At 40.2% G+C, this 22533-nt stretch overlaps 1 protein-coding gene across 2 annotated transcripts in view; it reads right to left on the bottom strand.

Annotated features, from left to right (window-relative positions):
• IFT56 (intraflagellar transport 56) overlaps positions 1–15161 on the bottom strand; it is a 52001-nt gene extending 36840 nt beyond the window's left edge. For both annotated transcript variants that reach the window (XM_085048050.1, XM_085048055.1), the window contains exons 1-4: positions 15052–15161; positions 14804–14941; positions 14399–14491; positions 8856–8970 (exon numbers count right to left, since the gene is read on the bottom strand). In XM_085048050.1, the coding sequence (XP_084904176.1) occupies positions 8856–8970; positions 14399–14491; positions 14804–14941; positions 15052–15054 (349 nt within the window). In that variant the 5' untranslated portion in view covers positions 15055–15161. The remainder of the gene's footprint in view (positions 1–8855; positions 8971–14398; positions 14492–14803; positions 14942–15051) is intronic.
• Between the last annotated feature and the right edge of the window lie 7372 nt (positions 15162–22533).

Below are 22533 nucleotides of genomic sequence, written 5' to 3'. Positions count from 1 at the left end.
CACGCTACGCTCTTTTCACTGATGGTTCCTGTCGTCTTGTAGGGACAAAAAGAAAATGGAAAGCAGCTGTGTGGAGCCCCACACGACGGGTTGCAGTAGCTAGGGAAGAAGAGGGGGGATCGAGCCAATTCGCTGAGCTCAAAGCCGTTCAGTTAGCCCTGGACATTGCTGAAAGAGAGAAATGGCCAAAGCTCTACCTTTATACTGATTCATGGATGGTAGCCAATGCTCTGTGGGGTTGGCTGGAAAAGTGGAAGAAGGCTGGCTGGCAGCGTAGGGGAAAACCAATTTGGGCAGCTGAAGAGTGGAAAGACATCGCTAGTCGGGCAGAGAGACTACCTGTGAAGGTCCGCCATGTAGACGCCCATGTCCCCAAGAGTCGAGCTAATGAGGAACACCGAAACAACGAACAGGTAGATCAGGCTGCAAAGATAAAGGTGTCCCAGGTAGACTTGGATTGGCAGCATAAAGGAGATTTATTCCTAGCTCAATGGGCCCATGATGCCTCAGGCCATCAGGGCAGAGATGCCACCTATAAGTGGGCACGAGACCGAGGGGTGGATCTAACCATGGACTGCATCTCTCAAGTTATCCATGACTGTGAAACATGTGCTGCCATCAAGCAAGCCAAGCGGGTGAAACCCCTGTGGTATGGTGGAAGGTGGTCAAAATATAAGTTTGGAGAGGCCTGGCAGATTGATTACATCACACTGCCTCAAACCCGCCATGGCAAGCGCTACGTGCTCACAATGGTAGAAGCCACCACGGGGTGGCTGGAAACCTACCCTGTGCCTCATGCCACTGCTTGTAACACCATCCTGGGCCTTGAAAACCAAGTCCTGTGGAGGCATGGTACCCCTGAGAGAATTACCACATTCCCTATCATGCACCAGCCGCTGGCAAAGTGGAACAGTATAATGGACTGTTAAAAACCACCCTAAAGGCATTGGGTGGGGGAACTTATAAGAATTGGGAGCGACATTTAGCAGAGGCCACCTGGTTAGTCAACACCCGAGGCTCCATCAACCGAGCAGGTCCTGCCCAATCTGAGCTTCTACATACAGTGGATGGAGATAAGGTCCCAGCAGTACATGCCAGAGGCTTGTTAGGGAAAACTGTCTGGATTGATTCTGCCTCACATAAAGACAAACCCATCCGTGGGGTTGTCTTTGCTCAGGGACCAGGGTGTACTTGGTGGATAATGCAGGAAGATGGAAAAACACAATGTGTCCCTCAGGGAAATTTAATTTTGGGTGAAGGCCACATGTAAGGTTGGGATCGCAACATACCACCGTTCACCGTTCGTGACATTATTTGTACATAGTTATGTGTATATATGTATATATGTATATATGTGTATATATATATGTGTGTGTTTGAAGTTGGAAGATGTTAAGGTGGGCCTTAAGCCAACGCTATGGAATAAGGGGTGGAATGTCTTGGATTGATGATATGATAATCCTTTATCCCCTATTGTTGGCTTATATGCCCAAGAAAGAAAAAAATGTGTGGTCCTGTCTCTTTAACTGCACCCAGCCGCAGAGAGAAACGCGGGTTTTTTTGAAAACATTTTTCCCCAAGCCTCGCTCCGGGGGAGGATTCGTGGCTCGGCAGAGACTGCGTGCTGGACGGGGGTCGGAGTGAGCTCTGTTCCCGTTTTTTCCATTCTTCTTCTTTTTTTCCTCGTTTGGACCCCTTCTCTTCGATCTGCTTTGCCACCCGGAGACCCAGGAGGGCCAGAGGACAGCAGAGCTCTCCAGGGAGCTCCACCCGGCCCCGGGTGGGGGCGAGGAGGAGAGGGACTGCGTCTGAGAAAAGGACTTTTTAATCAGGTTGAATAACTGCCTTTCACCTTGTTTTTCCCCTTCCCCTGTGCCTTGTAGGGCACTCTGCGTGGTTTTGTTAAATAAATAGTTTTTTTCTTCACTTTCATCTGAGAGGTTCTGTTGTGGGTGGGGGAGGGGGTGTCGGGGCCCTTCGCTCTCGGAGGAGAGAGTCTTATCATTAACCCGGGACAAAGATTGTGGGATTTACACTGAAAATAGCATATTGTATAATCACAGCACTATGGGTAAAAACAACAGTGCTCCTTTTTCAAGTAGGTTTTCCATTTTTTTCCCCCTTTTGAGTGTGTTTTAGCATTAATTTCACTGGGAAAATTGTGATTTGCAAGCAATACTGTCAAGAGCCTAGATCAAGGAATTCTTGTTTCACATTGGTCAACCAATGAATGCAGGCTGCTCTTACAAATCTGGCATCTGATCTGACATCAAAATTATTTACTTCTTGGCAAAAGCTGGAGGGTCAGCCCACATTATTTAACACCTAAAAACAGGCAAAAGATGAAATCTGAGTTTTCATGTCATGCATGGATATATGGAGGGTGGAAAAATGTCCTGCTTCATAAGATGTTATATGATACTAGCTATCTGATATTCTTTAAAATAAGTTGCTTAAAACCCCCCACAAATGTACACCTGTCAATATAGTAAGCAGAAATATGGAAACATTCAATATCAGCAGTTTCTTTTCTCTTGGCGCCAAATGCATTCTTCAAGGAAGACAATATAAACAAGGTCAGATTAGTTTTCAAAAAGAATGGGGTTATGAATATTGGATAAAGACATTGTCAATCACTGGAGCAGGAAGTGATACAACTGCCTCATCAGAGATGATGATTTTTAAGGGACATTTAAGAGACACTAGGCTTGTTCTTTTATTATTCTCTGCTGGTACTGAATTTCATTGTCACTGATCTATTAATGCTACAATGAAGCACAATCTTCTTTCCTGCTCCACTTTTTTAAGACAATGACTCTAGTTTTTTGTTTTGTTTTGTTTTAATGAGTACTAAGCAGTCTTGGGATCATAACAAACATGATGACAACACTGCACAGCAACAAACCAGACCTTGCTCAAGGTCTAGCACTGGCCTTGTACTCAAGCACTGAGGTAGCTGGATAGGATAGATCTCTTTCTACCTAGGAAATGCACTGATATTCCCTTGCTATAATTTTGGCATGATCAGTGCTGTTTGTCCAGGCACACCTAGTGAAGTATTTGTTAAAATATAATAAGCAGCTACAGTAAGAATGAAGAGACTTTTCTTCACTGATTATTAAACAAAAAGTCAAACTCACTAGAAATGGCAGCTCAGACTCTTGGTGAGTTCCATATTGCTGTCTCAGGCAGTAACAAGATGACAAAATAGTCATGGACAATCTGGCATTTATGCCCTCTCATAAGAGTGCAAGGCAATGCTGGTCATGCATCCAGCATTAACAAATCCCATCTAGCACATAATGCATATGCTGTAGCAGCCCTTCACACATCATAGAACACACCTTAAACACACACAGTAGGAGCTGGTAGGAATGGAGCAGGGCTGGGAAGGCTCCATCCTGACAGTAGAAAACACGACCAGAGGAAATGTCATTCTCCTGTCCCTGAGAAACAATGCCCTGCTCACCTGAATACAGCAGCTAAATGAAGCCCTCTGTGCCTCAAAACCACAGTTTCACTGGTGGAAGGGAAAATGAAATGGAATGGGAAAACTGTTAAAAAAAAAATCATGGCCCAGCAGTGAGATTTACACTTACATGCACTTGAATAGCTCAACTGTTCAGAATTTTCTTGAATGAAATTTACAGAGGATATTCACTGACATTTTCCCATTTCCACAAAACTTAAATAGCAGTTCAGCTATGTTCAGTTACTTGCAATACATAAACATTTCATTTCAGTCATACTAAGCACAACAAATTAAAGATCATCAAATTAATTATTCCTGGGCTGTAGCTTCCACTATACTTCAAAAAACAAAACAAAAAAAATAAGGTTGGTAGCTTTTAGAGCCAAACATGTGGTATTTTCAGTTGTGCACTTTTTAAGTTCCATATATGAAATGGCTGGTTGGAAACCTCAGCTAAAATGCACCAAAAATAACTACTGTTCTCAAGAAATACAGTACAAGCAAGAGGCAGATAATTTTTCTGTAGGTGAACATGCAATTCTAAGAAAAAGAAAACTCAGTGACTGTTCCACACACCTGCTTGCACATTTTCACTGGGGACAACTATTTCACACCTGACAAACATTCCTTCATGAATAAGCAAAACCGGTTTGGAAAATGTCATTGTTCTTACTAACCCATCTCTGTTCTGCTTTTGTACAATATTGCTCCTTCCAGTATAGGCTGTAAAATGAGTTCTCAGTTCAGTTAAACCACATTCAGATCTGACACATGCAGAGATGTAAAGAAGTAAAGTAATTACAAAGCTTTTCCCATCAAAAATTGGAAGGGATGAAAAAAACCCCCAACTTTAATGAATGGTTCAGTGATACAACCCTGTCTGTGCATGAATCTTAAATTTAATTCTAAGATTCCATTTATCCTAAAAAGACTGTTTTTCATAACAGACTTAACTGCAGCCCCACTTATGTGCACATTTTGTGGTTTAAAAGAACAGTTTTAGTTCTTAGTTTCTTTCTTAATGCAAGCCAACAGCTTCTGAGAGCACTATGCAGACTTCTAAACACTCAGATCAGTTGCCAGGCTGACAGTCCAAGTGTGCCAGGCTGAGTTTCTGCTGTTTGGCCTTTGCAAGGCACAGGAACTGTGAATGCAACATAAGAGTACTAGTTTTTAATGAAAAAAATGATAAATCATTGTTATTATTATTTAGTAAATCAAAATCAATACTTTAAGCCTCATTCTCTCAAGACAAGATTGGCTACCCACAGCACAGAAAACATATGCTTTGCCAACATATGAGAACACAGATGCAAAAGGAGTAAACAAAGCATCACTTGGCAGCTTCACTATATGATGACTACAAAACAGTAGCTGACTTGGAAGTAACTCTACCTTTACCTCAGAACCAAGAACATTAGTAACTGCAATGTAAGCAGACAGCAGGGGAAAAGGAGAAGCCAGAAAAATCTGACAGGAATTTGGAAGAAAGTCTAGAGGAGGTAAAATACAACTGTAATGAAAAACCTACAAGGAGGGATTTTTCTTTATTGCCTTTTTCCTCTACTTCTTAGGTTATATTCACAGTAATTCTTTTTTATATGACTTTTGATATTCATATTTTATTCTTTCCTGAGAGAATCATAGAATGGCTTAGGTTGGAAGGGACCTTAAAGATTCCTAATTCCAACCCCCCTGCCACTGACATGAACACCTTCTACTAGACCAGGTTGCTCAAGGCTCTGAAGGTTGTTGAGTCTGCCTTTGAGCACTTTCAGGGATGGAACTTCTCTGGGCAACCCCTCACCACCGTCACAGTAAAGAATTTCTTCCTTTAATCTAATGTAAACCTACTCTCTTTCAGTTAAAAGCCATTCCTCCTTGTCCTATCACCTTTGTTAATGGCCCCTGCTCAGCTCCCTTGTAAGCCTTGTCTAGGTACTGGAAGGCCTCAGTGAGGTCTCTCTGAAGCCTTCGGTTCTCCAGGCCAAACAATCCAATTCTCTTTGCCGTTCCTCGTAGGAGAGCTGCTCCATCCCTCTGATCATCTCGGTGGCCTCCTCTGGACTCGCTCCAACAGGTCCATGTCCTTCCTATGCTGGGGACCCCACAGCTGATGCAGCACTGTAGATGGGATCTCATCAGAGCAGAGCAGAGGGGCAGAATCCCCTCCCTCACCCTGCTGCCCACGCTGCTTTGGATGCAGCCTGGGGTACAATTGGCTTTCTGGGCTGTGAGTGCACATTGCTGGGCCATGTCCAGCCTCTTGTCCACCTGCACTCCCAAGTCCTTTTCCAGCAGGGCTGCTCTCAATCTGTGCATCCCCAGCCTGTGTTGATACCAGGGGCTGCCCCAATGCAGGTGCAGCACCTTGCACTTGGCCTTGTTGAATTTCTTGAGGTTTGCACAGATGTATCTCTCTAGCCTGTCCAGATTCCTGTGGATGGCATCAGGTGCATCAACCACAGCACTCACCTTGATATCATCTGCAAACTTGCTGAGAGTGCACTTGATCCCTTTGTCTGTGTCACTAATGAAGATATTAGATAACACTGATCCCAATATGGACTCCTGAGGGACACCACTGGTCACTGATGCCCGTTGGGACTCTGAGCTGTTGACCTCTGCCCTCCGGATGTGACTCTCCAACCACTTCCTAATCCATCTAACAATCTACCCATCAAATCCATAGCTATCCAAGTTGGAGAGAAGAATGTTGCGGGCAATCATGTCAAAAATTTACAGAAGTCCAAATAAATGACATTGGTAGCCCTTCCCTCACCCACTGATGGAGTCACCCCACCATAGAAAGCCAACTGAGCTGGTCAGGCAGGACTTGCCCTTGGTGAAGCCATGCTGGCTGTCCTTAATCACCTCCCCATCCTCTCTATACCATGAAGTTTTAATTAAGTAACAAAATGCTAAGAGATCAATTCACATCTGTAATAAAATAAAGACAAAACTTTGCTCCACAAGAGATTGTGGACCATATATATTGTATGCGTGTATTAATTACCTCATGGCTTTTAATAATAATTTCCTAATTTTTAAGTATCCTGCATATTTTCCCTCATGAATGGAATGATGGTTAAAAATAATTTTCTTAAGCAACAGCAACAATACACGGCAGGAAAGAACTTGATTTCTAGATATTTACATGTTTGTGTGGGAAACCTATTCCAGAAAGCTAGCTGATACTTTCACACAGAGATTCTGTCACTGTAGAAATTTAGAATTATAGCTGAAACTAAATTAGCTCTCCTTAATTTGTTTCAGCACTATGCTACTTTCAGGGGCTTGGCATAACTGCAGCAATAAACAGCATGCACTATGCAAGAATTCAGGCAAAATAATCCCAAAATAGCAATGGTAAGCAGCCTAACATTACCACTTCCTATCATTTTTTCAGTGGTATTCAAGGCAGTATTGGATAAACAGTGCTCTTCTAAAGACTTTACCTGTTGTATCTATATCAAAGGAAATATTTTGCTTCTTCAAGATCTTTGCAAAACCATAGAAGAGACCACAAGATGATTTGACCTCAGCTGTCAATACTATATTGCAAACAGCCATCACTGATGTAATCCTAAAATTTTAAAAAAACTTAGAAGAGGATCTGACTTAGGAAAAATAAAAAGTTTTAAACTCAATAAAAGAAAGACTGAAAGGGGAATATACCACACTTGGAAGCTTTCAGTGGAGAAAGGACAAGTGTTACAAATCTTCAGCTGTGTCTGCCTCGCCACCAAGCTAAAGTAGCCAGAAATCATCAGTATTACAGTCCTCACAAGAAAGGTTTAGCACTTCCTTATAAAAACTGGCATGCTGTCCCCCTTAAACAACCACATAAAATCAGGAACTGATCAGGAACTGAACAAACGTGACCACTCAGTTATTTTCTGTTCCCTCCCCCAGCTAGACTCCCTCTCACTCTTGCTTTCTTAATATTCCTACCCTTGCCTCCAGCACCCAAGTACCACTAACTGTACCTCCTACTCTGCCACTCACCATACTACTATTAACTAATCTGAAGGGGCACGACAAACGTTAACCTTCCCTCACCTCCAGCTCACAGTTAATAAATGTGCATGCCCAGCTGTGTGTATGTCATCTCTAGAATGGATTACTGTAATTTACAAGATGTGAAACTGATGACAATGACTCCAACCGATACAGGATACAGCTGCTTGCTTCCTCCATGGTTTAGGTCACAGTAACACCTCAAGCTCTATTGCCTATTTATTTTCAGATTCACTTCAAGTTCTAGATTGCAATCTCCAATGCTCAAATTTGTGGTACATTAAAGATTAAATTATTTGTGAATATTAGAAATTTACAAACCTCTTGAACAATACAAATCACAAAACTCTGCATGAGATTTTTTGACATTTGAAAACAAAAAGGATTTCCAGTTGTGGGATTCAAGCATGATCTTTCCAAGGATTTTAAAGGGATATGAGCATCTAATTATTTAAAAAAAAATACTACAAAGCTCTGCTTTTGGAAGGCACTCCTTCACAGCAGAAGAAAGCAGACAATTATTTTTTTCCTACCATATTTTCAGCCCAAGACAAGAAGAGTAATGAAAAAAAGGAGAAAACTCATTCTTCAATAAGAGTTTTATCCTAAGAAGGCAAGAGTCAGAAGCTGACTGAGATATCACTACTATTAATTCTACTTAAACAGTGCTGAGATACTATGGTTACAGAAAACAATATAAATCACCAAGACACATAAAAAGTGATGGGCAACAAAATTAAACTGCAGAAACATTTTTAGGCAGTAAAAATTGCCTTGGAATCTAATTTCCATTCCTCTTCTTCAAATGATCCCGGGCACGTTCAGATTAAAGCAGAACTGTAATAATATGACTATTGAACTCCATGCCTTGAAGAATCAGATAGCTAACAACTGACTTATAAGGCAAGGAGACCACCTACTAAGTCACTCAAACTATGTAAACAGAGTTCTTGTCTTCATCAGGGAGAATGCTGAATTCTCTCAGATGCTTACTTTTTTATAATTTGACTGGCCTAATTCGCTTCATCTGCACTGCCTCAGAAACACAGACTCAGTCAAAAGAAAAGTAACCTTTTGTTGCTGGTTGGCATATGCTGGGTTTTGTATTTAAAAATTAATAAGAGAAATGATTTTCCAGATGCTGCTTTTAGTTCCAGCTGCTCCACATTCCCAAGGTATTTTTAGGAAGGAAACCGCATCACAATTCTCCTGTTTAATGAAAGTTGAAAAACTAACCTCCAAACAAAACCCCAAACCCAAAAAACTTCACTCAAAAGTATATTTTATTACATACTTTCTCTGGAAATGACTGTAAGTGTTCAAATCAATAAGCAGTCTTTTCCAACAGAGCCATACATCTCACCTTTCAAAGCTGCTTGTTCTGCTTGTGTGTACATGCCCAGAAAGAAGTACGTACAGGCAAGGTTCACCCAAACATCTGGATTGCAAGTTGGTTGCTTGGTTAAGGCCTCATATTCCTGTAACAGGAGAGAGGATTAATTTTTTTTAAAATACATAATAATGCATATTTGTATTAAATATCATTCTCTCTTCCACGATTTTACAGTGTATCATTAAATTACTGAGATAAAACAATTTATTCTGAAGTTCATTGCAGCCCTTACAACAAAACTATTATGTTTTAAACTACGTCCTTAACTCTTTTTTGTTTACAGCAGTATAACAGACCACAGGGACAAGCAGTGCTATAAACCATCATGTGTGAACACTATTTCTGTCAATATTAAAGTTACAGAGATATAAAACATATTTATATTGCAAATATATTATTATATATATATTATTTACATTTATAAACCCCCATATATGTAAGTTATAAAGGCATCAATATAACCAACTCCTGTTGCTTTTCTAAGTTCTCCTTCAGTCGAAGCCTGGGAGCCATAAACACCACGGAAATCTCTTTGAGTACTTACTGGAGCAAGTGTTAAACATGTTTTTGTAAACCTGTAGGTAGTGTCTTAGTGTATATAAAACCTGCGGAAGTGTGCATTAAATCTGAGGTTATGCAACATAATAACATTAAGTACAAGAATAATTTTTTTTATACTCTTAGTAACTAAAATAAATATTTTGAATAGTGTTTATTTAACTTTATCACGTCCTTTTTTTAGTTCCTAGTTTTGTGTATGTTTTTTAATTATGTATTAGTACAGTGGTACATATATATAATTTATAAATGTATGGATGCGTGTATATACATTGGGGGTACGTACTCAAAATTTTTCACTGATAAGGGTACATGAGCAAAATTATTTGGAGACCACTGCATTACAATACAAGCCTACAAGTCGCTATTTGGCAAATTCAAGATTTCCTTACAGACAAAGATTAGCAATTTGTAGTAAATATTAATAACCTGTTCCTAACTTTACCATTTCCCATTTTAAGATTTACAGCCAACAGTGACAGAAAGGCACTTGATATCATATTCTGATATTTCCTACACACCCACATTCATTACATTTCCTTTCATTCTGCCACATAAACTGCTTCATTTCTTGTTATGTGAGAAACAGCAAAAACTTAACAGATCAATCTTTCAATCTACTTTTTTTAAATGCACAAAAATTTGCAGCTGCTAAACAATTATATTCCTGAAGACAAACTTCTATTCTCAGTGTAACAATAGGTGCCAAAAACAGAGGCAGGAGTTTAGCAGACTGAGCCACTGAGGGTGGGAGACTTCTTACCTCTGGGAAGAAGGACAGATATATATGTACAGCATGAGATAAAACAGGCCATGCCCAAATCCCAAGAACAGAAATATGCTGACAACAATAAAGTTTAGAGTTTGCAAGCATAAAGAATTAGTTTTTTGTTGCTAAGTAAAAGTAAACTGCACTCCCAAACAGAGAAGATACTAGTAAGCAGCACCCTTAAAAGCCAGCTCAGTCTTGCTAGTACTTCAGGGACTAGCCATCCAACAATATTTACAATAAATAAATATTAATACAGTGATGATTACTATTTTTAAAAAGGAAACATTTACATAGAGGTCAACCTTTCCTACTGAGGCCAGTTTAATCTTAACATAGACCTGTCACAGAGCTCTGACAGATAGGCCACTGCTGTTTATTGGGACCATCTGGAATCTTTCAAAATTAATTCAGATTAAATGCACCCAAAGGTCTCTTTCGGCTAGGGCTTCAGGCAGATTAATTAGAAAAGACAAAGTGCATAAACACAAGTCATGTTCTGGCTTGGCCATTCAAAGCAAGCAATATATAATGAGTGTTCTAGGAGTACCAACGTGAATCTATGGAAACTCAGTAAATAAAAATTAGGACTATTAATGCTCCTTATCCTGTAGTTCTGGCCATGTGGCCAGAATATGTGCTCTTGCTCTGTTCCTCACTGAAAGCCATTCGACATACTTCACATGAACCTTCCCCCCTCCTCTCCAAATAAACTCACAAACCCAAACTAAATACCCTCAAAGCTGTCCTTAACAGTCAACCTGTGGAATACTTTTGCCATCCAGGAGCATTAACAACTCCTTGCTATTTTACACTCCTCCTCCTCATGCCTTTATCACGAGACACATGCAATTTCCCCAAAAGCAGTCTGCCAGGTTGATTGCCTACAACTATGGACACGTACTGACAATGCAGAGGGCCAGCTCAATGCCCTCATTACTAGTCTGGGTTCTCCAAGCCCATAAACACAGATGCTGAAGAGCCAATAAACAAGCCAACATACATGGCTGCTCCACATGTGCTCCAATGAGGTGTGGAGATACTTATCCTAACTGGCAACAATCATGATAGAGAAGCTTAGTGAACTCCCAGAGCTAAAAAAATCCATTTTTTGCTTTCTTCAGCTGCCAGGAACTGGAGTGTACCTGTATTCTCACACTTCCCACAGAATTACTCAAGCATGACCAGACAGTGCTCATGGATGAACAATTACCATAGTATAAACCTGTTCTTTCCATGACTTACTATTTGACTAAAATTACCCTGAGCCAAGCCAGCAAGAGGCCCTGTTCAGTGAAGTGGCAGAATGACTCCTACTTCTCTGCTAAGAGGGAGGTGGCAGATTGGAGAGACTGCTGCTGGCTGCATGTAGTTAGTAGGATTTTGACAGAAACAATGCATTGAAGGCTCTGGCCCGGGGATTATTCTTTGCTCTCATGTGTGCAGCTGATGGGCCAAAATGGCATTACCACATCCAGCAGCTACACCATGCCAGCATCCTGTGTGCCTAAAGGCAGAGAGTGCAGACTGCAAGTGTGAAACTTGTTCTTCAGCCCAGCAAAGAAGGGCACCTGCCCTTGCCAATTTGTCTCTTAATTTTTTTTAAAACCTCTAATATACGTATTTTTAATATATATATGTGTGTGTACATATATATATATACACATATATACACACATATAAAATAAACCCTCACTTTCTTAAGGTCCCAAGAGATTCAATTTATAAGATCAGGCAGATCAGAAACAAAACCATTCGCCTCATGGTCTAGTTCTGGTACTTGGGTGATACTGGAAAATTTTTCAGAAAAGGTTTAAGATTAGAGCTATGAACAAGTGGCAGCTGCTGCAGAAAGACAGATGGGTTTTCCCCATTAGGGATAGCAGATGTGGAAGATTACAGAAAACTATTTTGATACTGCCATCCACTACGGAAGCTCTGGTAGCCACAAGATGCTAGGAAGACATGAGCTACTCAGTGAAAATAAGTTTGTCTGTGAAGGAAGCTAGTCAGTCCCCAGGGAAGAGTCTATCCCAGAGCAGCACCATTTCTAAACTGGAGTACAGCAGTAGGGATGATCCCACCAGACCAGTGTCAGCAGCATAACCTTTGAGAAAAGCATCTGCTGTTCAGATGGAGAAAGTGTGACCCAAGTGAAGCTGAGGTTAGTGCTCTACCGAGAGGATACCTAACTGTTGCTGGTGTGCCTGTGATAAGAGAATGTGAATTCTCTCACATGAATGTGAGATTTTGCTGTCATTCTCTCTGAAGCTATTCCTGGAGCTGGACATCTGTGTGTTTTTCACTTTTTCCCCATTTCTCCCAGCGGTGCATGATGGTTTCAGGAACACATAGGAGTGTGAATCATTTAGACTGCAATGTGCAATATCATTCTGGAGAATTCTGCAGAATCTTTGACCCACAGTTTTTTATTTACAGTGCTTTTGGCACTCCCCAAAGAGTGCTCCAAGATCTCAAGGGTATAGATTATCATGGAATTTGTCCTTGAGAAAACAGCAACAACACCTCTGTAAACATAGCAGATGAGATAACAGCATTTTACACTTCAGCATCGAAGTTGATAACTGAAAAGAAAGTTCAGTCTCCACAGTGCAATGATACCTACAGCCTTAGAAATTAAAACTAGAGTGTTCTATCCCCAGAGAAACTAGGTTGAGATGCACAGGCTCGTTTCCCACGTGTCACCACAAAATGACAATGCTATCAGGACTCATCAGTGTGCAAAAAACCAGCCTTAAATCTGAAAAGACAGGCCCTGTGATCTCTTACTTAAAACACACACAGACAAACAATCAAACTACAAAACGTTCATGCAAATCTTTTATCGTCTCTTCTCGGGTAGAAAAACGGGAAAAAGACTATGTTGCAGTATTTAAAAGCCTGAATCAACAGCATCACCTAGTGGTGAATCAAACACCACAAAATCACACACAGGCAAAAACTAACTAGGAAAATTAAAAAAAAACAGTTGCCTTTTTGTTGAAGGAAACATAAAATCTACTCTGGCTAGAAAAGCATCTACTGGGCATTTCAAAAAGCAGAATTTATTTCTTATTTTAAAGAAACTACAAGCTATTTTTCATTTGTATACAAACATTTTTTTAAAAATTTTGCTACCTATTAACACTTAATGCCAACATATAAATTAACTACAGCAACTGACTGTTATAGTAATAATATTTAAATTTCACAATTCTAAACATGAATATTAACTTATCATGATGCCCTGTACTGCTATTCTACATTCTGTACTGTGCATACTGTCAATTTGATTCATTGAGCATTTCTAGTATATCCAACAGATGTTTTTCTCTTCAATTTCTTAAAGTGCAGAGTGCCTTGTGCCTTTCTTACTTGGAAGCTTTAGAGTTTTCACCTCATGCATGCATCTTGTGCATGTGACCAGGTATTACTATAGTTAAACACCTCATTTTATCTAAGAGAGAAAATATCATCATTGTCCTATAATCTATTTCTTTTTTTATTATCTTGCATTAATACCTTAAATTAACATCTGTTTTTAATATTGATTCTGGGGAAAGCAAGCTAAAAGACTGCAAAACCAGTTATATTTCAGTTATACTTCACAGTGAAGAGACACACAGAACTCTAAGATGCAAATATTAAAATGCATGCATATTTGAATAATTAACATATATTTTAGTGACTTATAGCTTTTGGAGAATAAGAATGCCTCATTTAATCAAATTACCTAATACAAGAAAAAGTAAAGAAGAGCAATAAAATACATTAAATGGCCAGGGGCAGCAACCTCTATAGAAAGAATTTTATCATGTATATCAGAGATAAGCTACACAATGAAGACAAAAACATAATTAAACCTGAAAAATGAAAGTGTGGAAACCTAGCTGCAAAAAGGGAATGATGGATTTAGGACATAAAATATGACACTCAAGAGAACAAATTAAGCTGCTGAGCTTAGTATTAAGTAAGTCAGAAGACAACATTAAAAAAGCTCTATTTTCATAAGCAAATACCTTTTTTTTCCTCAGTCCAATCCACAGCATCTGCCTCATTACTATACATTTGTACCTTAAGTGGCTGGCAGGGCTGTTCCCTATTACAGACTATCTTCCTCCTGTTGTCATTGCTTTATCACAATTCCCAATTTCCATCCTCAGGGAGCAGGATTTCCCCACCTTACCTTCAGAGCTCTCTTGTAGTCACCCAGATGAAACGCACAGTATCCAATCCAGAGGCTGACATCCTCCTTCTCCTCATTCACCTGCTGCTTAAACTTTTTAGACAACAAAGAACATAAGAATTTAGTCAGCTGCCACAGTTTCTAAAGCCCCGCATATAACCAAAGCAATACCATGTGTCACTATCATGTGTCACGGATGGTTTGACAGCTCTGGATGCTGCCGGGGTGGAGCTGCCTTCTCATTTCGGAGGACAGCAGCAGGCAGCGCTCAGCCCAACCCCGGCTGTGTGAGGCGAGGAGCAGCAGGTGCTGCAGGGTGCAGAGCGACACAAGGCAAGGGAAGGGCTCCTCCTGAGGGAACAAGGCTGGCACCACGATACCGCTCTCCCGAGGGGAGCCCCTCACCTCCAGCAAGACGATCGCGCCGGTGAAGTCCCTCTGGGCCAAGAATTCTTCCAGCTGTGGCACCTCCTTGCCTTTCTTCCTGCGCCTCTCTCCCGGCGGCGGGGTATCCCCCATGGCCGGCTTGGCCCGGGAGAGCATCTGGGCAGAGAGCAAAGAGGAGCCGGCTCAGAGCGGGGCCCGCTCTCGGCGGTGCCTCCCCCGCCGCCCCTCAGCACCCCGCGATCCCTCAGCGCCCCGCCGCTCCTCACCATCGTGCGGCCGGGCCCGAGCTCCGCGCTGCGCCGCGCTGCGCTGCTCTGGCGGCGCCGTTGCGGGGTAACGGCGGGACGGCGGAAGGCGCCGGCGAAAAGGCGCCGGCTGACGAGCGGGGCTGTCCGCAGGGTTCCGGCTGCGCTGCGGCCCCTCGGTCAGAACCGCGCTGGTTCCTCCCCGAACCCCATGGATCCTCCTCTCCTCGCCTTTGGGCCTTGGCCTGAGCAGCCGGGTGCCGCACTTGGGTCACAACCGCCTCATGCGGCGCTACGGCCTTGGGGCAGAGTGGCTGGAAAGCGGCCCGGTGGGAAAGGGCCTGGGGGTGCTGGTGACAGCAGCTGAACGTTGAGCCAGCTGTGCCAGGTGGCCAGGAAGGCCAGTGGCATCCTGGCTTCGGGCAGATGGAGTGGCCAGCCTCTGTACATTCGTGAGGCCACAGCTCGAGTCCTGTGGGCAGCTTGCGGCTACAAGAAGGACAGCGAGGGGCTGGAGCATGTCCGAAGGAGGGCAGGGAGCTGGTGAGGGAGCTGGAGCATAAGTCGAGTTGTCCCAAAATAGGTTTTTTCACCTGGTGTGCAAGAGGCCACGAAGATCAAACATTAAAGAACAGCTTTCTTAAGAAAATTTTTACATATTCCACATTTTGCAACATAATGATGAGTGGCTGAAGGAGCTGGGGTTGTTTAGCCTGGAGAAAAGGAGGCTCAGGTGAGATCTTATTCCTCTCTCCAACTGCTTGAAAAGGGGTTTTAGCAAGGTGAGGGTTGGTCTCTTCTCGCAAGGGGAAGTGGACAAGTGGAAACAGCTTCAAGTTGTGCCATTGGAGGTTTAGATTGGGTATTAGCAAAAAAATTCTTCACTGAAAGAGTGGTCAAGCATTGGAACAGATTCCCCAGGGAAATGATGGAATCACCATTCCTGGAGTGCTCAAAAGACATGTAGATATGGTACTTAGGGACATGGGAAACTGATGGACCTGCGGTGTTTGGTTAATGGTTGGACTCAACGACCATAGACATCTTTTCCAACCTTAATGATTCTGTGGTTAGAAAGTTCAGTGCAGAGGACTAAAACATTACACTACTGTTGACAAATCAGCTAACTGAAAAACACATGTCCATGGATAGGACTAATGAACTATCTGTATTTCTAGTTTCTTGCCTTCCTTGAAAAGAAAAAAATTTGCATTTCATCAGGAGAAAAAAAACACCAGCTTTTTTGGTATGAATAGATATACCCTCTCATATTCCAGTAATCTGTACCATAGACCAGCAGTAAAGAACTGTGTGCTGCTTCTTACTAGTGTGGTTCCCTATTCACTGTCTCTCAATCTCTTCAAGATGGCTTGACCCTGGAATGATACACGCAGCTCACAGCTCTGTCTGAGAGGTTGCCCTGCAGCCAGGAACCACTGGAGCACAGCAGCACCATAATGGTGTCCCTTGTTAATGAATGTGCTTTCATACCACAGGCCACAAGGAAGGAAGGCAGATAATCCACTCTCCCACAAAGGATTTCTCTGCAAGAAATTAATTATTAATTACTTAGTCAAAGTGATAAAGAACGTATGCCAGTGATTTGGTCTCCTTTTATAGCTCTTCTCTATTATGCAAAGTATTATTTCCGTGAGGAGAAATTTAATTTTTCATAAATAATTCTGAAATTATTTGCTCTTTCAGAGATTTGATTTCAAGTGGTTTTTTTTTATATTGTATGCACAAACTGAATAATATAATGCAGATATCTATCCTCATCACTTTTCTAGGATTTTCTATTATCTAATTGAAAAATAATTTCAGTAGGCTAGAAGATTTGTAAGTCTTCTCAGAACCATGTGAAATCAAAAAAATCCTCTAGATTGACAGGGTTATTGTAAGATGCCTTTTCTGTTTCATATCTTAAACAATACCTCAGAAGTACTTCAGTTCAAACTGAAAGAAAATAATAATGGTTGTAAATACCTCAAAGTAATTTTCAGTAGTGTCATAGAATATTCTGGCTCTGTACAGTAAGCTAGGAAAACTGAAGATTTTGGTTAGAGATTTTTTTTTTACTATACAAGTGCTAAAGTCTATTGGGTAAAGCAGGAGAAACAGAAGAAGCAGAGGATGTCATTGATGAAGGAGTTATATTTTTGACTGAAATGCAAGCAAGCAGATAGTAAAATTAGGCAAGATTATTTTATTTTTCTGAAGAAAAAGTAACTGAAAATTTAATTTTACTACATGGCTTTCTTATGTTTTTTTACAGAGGTTCTTTCAGGAGATCTTTTTGTACTAAGAATTGACATAAATACAGCTAAAATATTGACTCAAATGAAAGTAAGCTCTCAGCTGCTCCACTGGTTTCTTCCACTTCAGTTTGTGTGTGGTGGATCCAAAGCTGGGGAATGCACGAGAGCTAAAAGAGATGCAGTACCTGTGTGTTAGCTGTGAGCACAAAAAGCATAGTGTCAACTGAGATAAAAAGTGATAGCAGCATCAAATTGACCAAAATATTTTTAGCATGTCCAGTGCAGAGATTATTATTAAGATGCAGAACAAAGTAGGTGGAGATGTTATAATCCTTTCCTCATACAAAATACTAAGATGCCAATTCATAACTTAAAGACAAATCAAGAGGTTTGTCTACTCTAGTATAATACCGGAAAACTGCTGCAGTTCTTACCTTCACTGTTCTTTTAGCCAGTGCCATTATCTTGAGTCTGTGAGCTGTAAAATGATTAATGATCATGTTTATTTCCACACAGAATCGCTGGGAGAATGGGAGTTGGGAGTTACTGAGGAGCAGGGAGAGAATGGGAGAATGGGAGTTACTCTGATGGCAGCAAAAGGCAAGTCATGCACCCATGACTAAACACCAAGTTAAGCATCAGAGAGTGGAATGAGTGTTTAAATTAAAAAATCAGAGAGTGGAAAGTGAGGTCTAAGAAGAGGAAGGGAAGGAAATTTAAGAAGGGAGAAAGCTAAAGCAAGATGGGGGAAAAAATCATAATCGTCATATAACCAAAGCAAGAGGTCGGGACATGACCTTTGCATCTGCAGCAATCATGTGCTTCAATTTCCACAATGTCTGGGTTAGATCACGTTCTTTAAGTAATGATGCCTCACCATGTTCTGTGTCTTACACCTTTGAAAATGCATCGGACGACATCTCAAGATAAATGATAAACAAAAGTGGGAGCAATGAAATGCTCCCTGCTACAGCTACAAAGGCAGTCCCTTGAGATGAGAAAATGGGAAATTATCCCTTTAAAAGCAAGGAACTTGAAGAATACTTATTTCTTTTTTTATGGTGTCAGCAACTTCTGAGCCTGAATCTACCCTGGATAGACCACCCGTGATGAGAGAAGCAGAAATATGTAAGTTGACAGACCATGTGCACCTTTAATGCTTTTGTTCAGTCTCTATTTCCCAGCTCTGGAAAGCCAACAACAGCCACGTTGGTTAAAGACCTCCAAATGGTGACATGAAAATTCATCATTTTTATCGTTATTTGGGAAGGGGAAACTTTCTTTAGTTTTCACTCATTTTATGTCTGTGATTTTTATGGGTCTGTGGGAAATGCACCTTCAGAATTTTTCTGTTATTTCCAGCATACACCTATCATCAAGTTTCAGTCAAGTTAATGAAAAAGCTGTCCATGTACTTGTTTTTAGCATTACATTTAGGTAAGTTTTTAGAAGTTGATGTATGTAGAACCAAAGGAGGGGAGGCAAGACAATCCACTGATCCAGCATGAGTCAGTGTCAGAACTGAAAATGCAATGCATGGTTAGCTGGGTCCACGCAGACCTATCCAAGCCAGAAAGCCACATCACTGCAAGCACTATGTCCCAAAGAATGCATTTGTACTGGTTCAGGATGTGTGCTGATATATTTGCACAGTGTTCCACTGCCATCTGGATTTACAGGATCAAGTGTGCGCTAGCTTGAAAATCTTGTAACTCCATCCCATCACATAGTATAAACATGTGTAATGTTTAATCAAAAGAGTTTAAGGAAACTGGAGTGTATGTCCAAGACATAAATTATTAGATACTCACGCCATTTACCTTTGTAAAGATAAACAGAACAGATGTTTGCCTATTAAGGATAGTTTACATTTGTTTGTTGACAGAGCTGTATCCTGCTGAGTTTAGAACAGAGGCAAACCTCCGTATCTTCTCTTACACTGAAAAGATAAATATGTCCTGTGACTCTGGAAACAAAGTCCTTTAGAGAAAGAAAACAGTAGTTAAGAGGAGAGACTTCCTACTATTTGTTTTTGTAGTATACAAGTTAGGTGGATAAATAATATTCACATCAAAATGTAAATCTGTTGGCAAAGGGTTAAAAAGAAGAAGACTTTCTTAATTGAGCTAGATATTTATGACACATCACATATTTAGCTTCATTTTCTGGTATGTGGCAACATAATTGATCAATGGGAAGATGGTGCCACCACCCAGGCTGCTGGTAACATGAGCATTTCCAATCACAACTTTTCTTATCCATATCTGTAGTTTTCCTCTTACTAGATTGGTAGCTTCTCACGAGAACAGTCAGTGCTTTGCAGTGTAATTTTATTCTGATCTGTGTCAGCAACTAAATTATGGCAGCAACCTTAACTCCCAATAACCCATGGGAATGGCAATATTATCAGGATCATGCTGTACTCTCAGGATCATGCATCACATGACCCACATATTTATATGCTGGTTTACAGGCTTGTTGCTTGTCAGGTGTTGGTTCCAGTCCCAAAGAATAGTGTTTGCAAAGCCTTTCTTTATGTTCTTGTGTGGGAAATGAGGGGAAAAAAATCAGTTCTGGAAGATTATCGTAGCTGCTATGCAGCTGCTATATATGTATACTATATCCATGTATACAGCTGCTATGTATGTGTGTATATATACATACTCTACAGCTAAATTCATAAAAATTTACATTATTGTCTTCTAAGTCTAGATAGTAGTAGCAGAAGTATTGTAAAAATAATTAAAAAATTAAAAATTAAAAATGGAAAAACATTATTTCATGTCCTTGATCTCTTCTCTAATACTGAAAGTTAAAGAAGACATTTTATACTCTTCTCTTGATACCTATAAATTACTGACATTAAATAAACATGGACATTACAGTGCAGTGTTTTTTAATTTTCTGCCTGTAACCATATTTTTATGATTCCAACTTCTAACAAAACTGAAAAAAGGGACACTGAGACATTTCTACTTCATTTTCCTTCAACCTGATTTTCTAAACCTTTTTAAAGGCAGCATAAAAGCTGTCCCAGCCAACCACAATAATTTGGAATCAGACTTAGTGAGTAGAACTTGAAAACAACATTGAAGTTTTTCAGCATTTATCCTGTTGGCTAAATATGATCAATTACTACAACATATAAGGTCTCTTGTATATTTAATATTAAAAATCCTGTATTTTATGGAAACAATGTTGACAACCTCACTTATTAAAAAACATAGACACGGCCACTGAAATAAAGGAAATTTGTTTTCTAAGTAAGTGAAAATTAGGAATGTAGAGGGATCTGCTGTTCTTTTATTTCTATTTTCAGATTTTTTTTTTCTCACATTTCTCAGTTCTGTGATGCTGGAGACTTGCAGCATCTCTTTTATTTTAATGGAGCCTCATATTCTTGTGTACTGTCAAAGTTCCTGGCTATGGAGAAAATAAAAAATAATGTGGAATTGTGAAAAACGTAAGCTGATCATAACAACTGTAATTAAATGACACTGAGAAATAATCGTACCAAATATTCAAGGAAAAAATCCATTTTAAAGGACATTGCCAAAATATGTTATTCTGCAAAATAAGACGATTGTATCACAATGCATGTTTCTTTAGAAAATAGTAGCTTGAAAAACACTACATTGGTTGTCTTTGGTATCAAAGAAATGGAAGAAAAGATGACAATGTGTTTGTGTTATTTTCAGACCTTTTAGGACTATTGGTAACAATTGCTGCAAGTAGCAGTTTGACTGACTGCAGGCACTTGATACCTTCACCTAATTCTTTGGCTCTTCTGAGATTTCTGCAATTTTCATTCCATATTGTCTCCAAATTGTCCAATTCCGTATTGTCCATTTTCTCCTCTATGAGTGGCCAAGTGAAAATGATGATTTGTAACTAAGTAAAAAATAAATTAGGCTGCATGCCAGTAATAAGATCCTCAAAATGAAAGTGGTAAATGTGTTGGAGACAGTGCATCATGCACTTGCAATTACAATATGAGCTGATAGGCAAAGGGACTCTGTGGTGCCCAGGCTGGCCTATCATTCCCATTTTTCAGGACTTTCAGACCCTGTACAAAAAAAAAGATAAGCCACTGAAATGAGCAAAGCCCTGTCACATGCAGTACTAAAAAAAAGGAGTGGAAAATGTTCTATAGACCATAATCTTTTATAGGCTGAGAGAAGAACAAGTCTCTGGAATTTTTTGCTCTTCTTTTCTATGAGTGTCCTTGACTTTTCCAGAAGATTGAGAGAACTTCTCAGAGTAGTTTTAGATCAGGAAGTCAGTGCTGATTATCAGTTGCAAGTACACCCTGTAATATCTAGTTGTTTATTATCCAATAAATCAGAGGGCAGAACAAATATAGTGCTTTAAAGTGCTGTAGAACCAGGCACTAAAAGTCACTTTTCACCAAAACAAATGATACAGTTCTCTGGTGAGTTAATTTGAGTTGGTATTTCTAATCTAACACACACTGTAAGAATACCTAAAGAGAATTATTATGATGTTTTGTAGCTATGCAATATATGGACAGGTAATGGTGGTGGTGTGGTGAGGAATTGAATCTTTTCTTCAGACAGATAAATACAGGGCCTGCCTATCTGAATGGAAATCATCCCTGTACTTCTGAAGGCAAAGTAAGTGATAAACTACAATGATTAAAGGGGAGACCTCCTTGAGCTGTTAATCATGCTAGGATTACAAAGATGAGGGTCTCAAGCTGATGTTCACCGAAGAACCAACTTCTTGGATAGACACTTGCACATAGTGGAGATATGTAATGCTGAGATCTTTTTTACCTTTCTGTCAAGATAATAGCGGTAGCTGATGCCTAGAAATCACAACTAAAAAGAATGCACTGGGGATGTCGGATGCAGTTTCTTAGTACATTATTCTGTAGATGGTCATTAAATTTCAGCACTTTTAAGAGAGAATAAATAGTTATAGAAGGTGTGCTTTAAAGATGTTTTTGGGACAATTTTGTGGGTTGTCAGGAGAGGTTACCTTAGGCAGGATATTGCTGGTATTTCAATTTCTTGCTCTGTTTCTCCAGTCATGAGAGACATTCTTTCAGAAGAAGCAGAGTTATTTGCATTTGCCTTCAGGATGTTCCCTTTACCTGTAGTTCTTTTGTAAGCCAGTATTTCTAGTTAAAGCTGCAGTCATCTATGGGAGTCAAAAAGCTTTCTTTTTCCCTCCAACACGTAATTTATCTTCTGCATTTCTGAACTTGATCCTTCGGTGACTA

Source organism: Lichenostomus cassidix, chromosome 1Aa (genome assembly GCF_008360975.1).
Source record: "Lichenostomus cassidix isolate B80296 chromosome 1Aa, HeHo_3.0, whole genome shotgun sequence".
In the NCBI taxonomy this organism is placed as follows: Eukaryota; Metazoa; Chordata; class Aves; order Passeriformes; family Meliphagidae; genus Lichenostomus; species Lichenostomus cassidix.
This window is presented reverse-complemented; position numbering and strand designations above follow the sequence as displayed.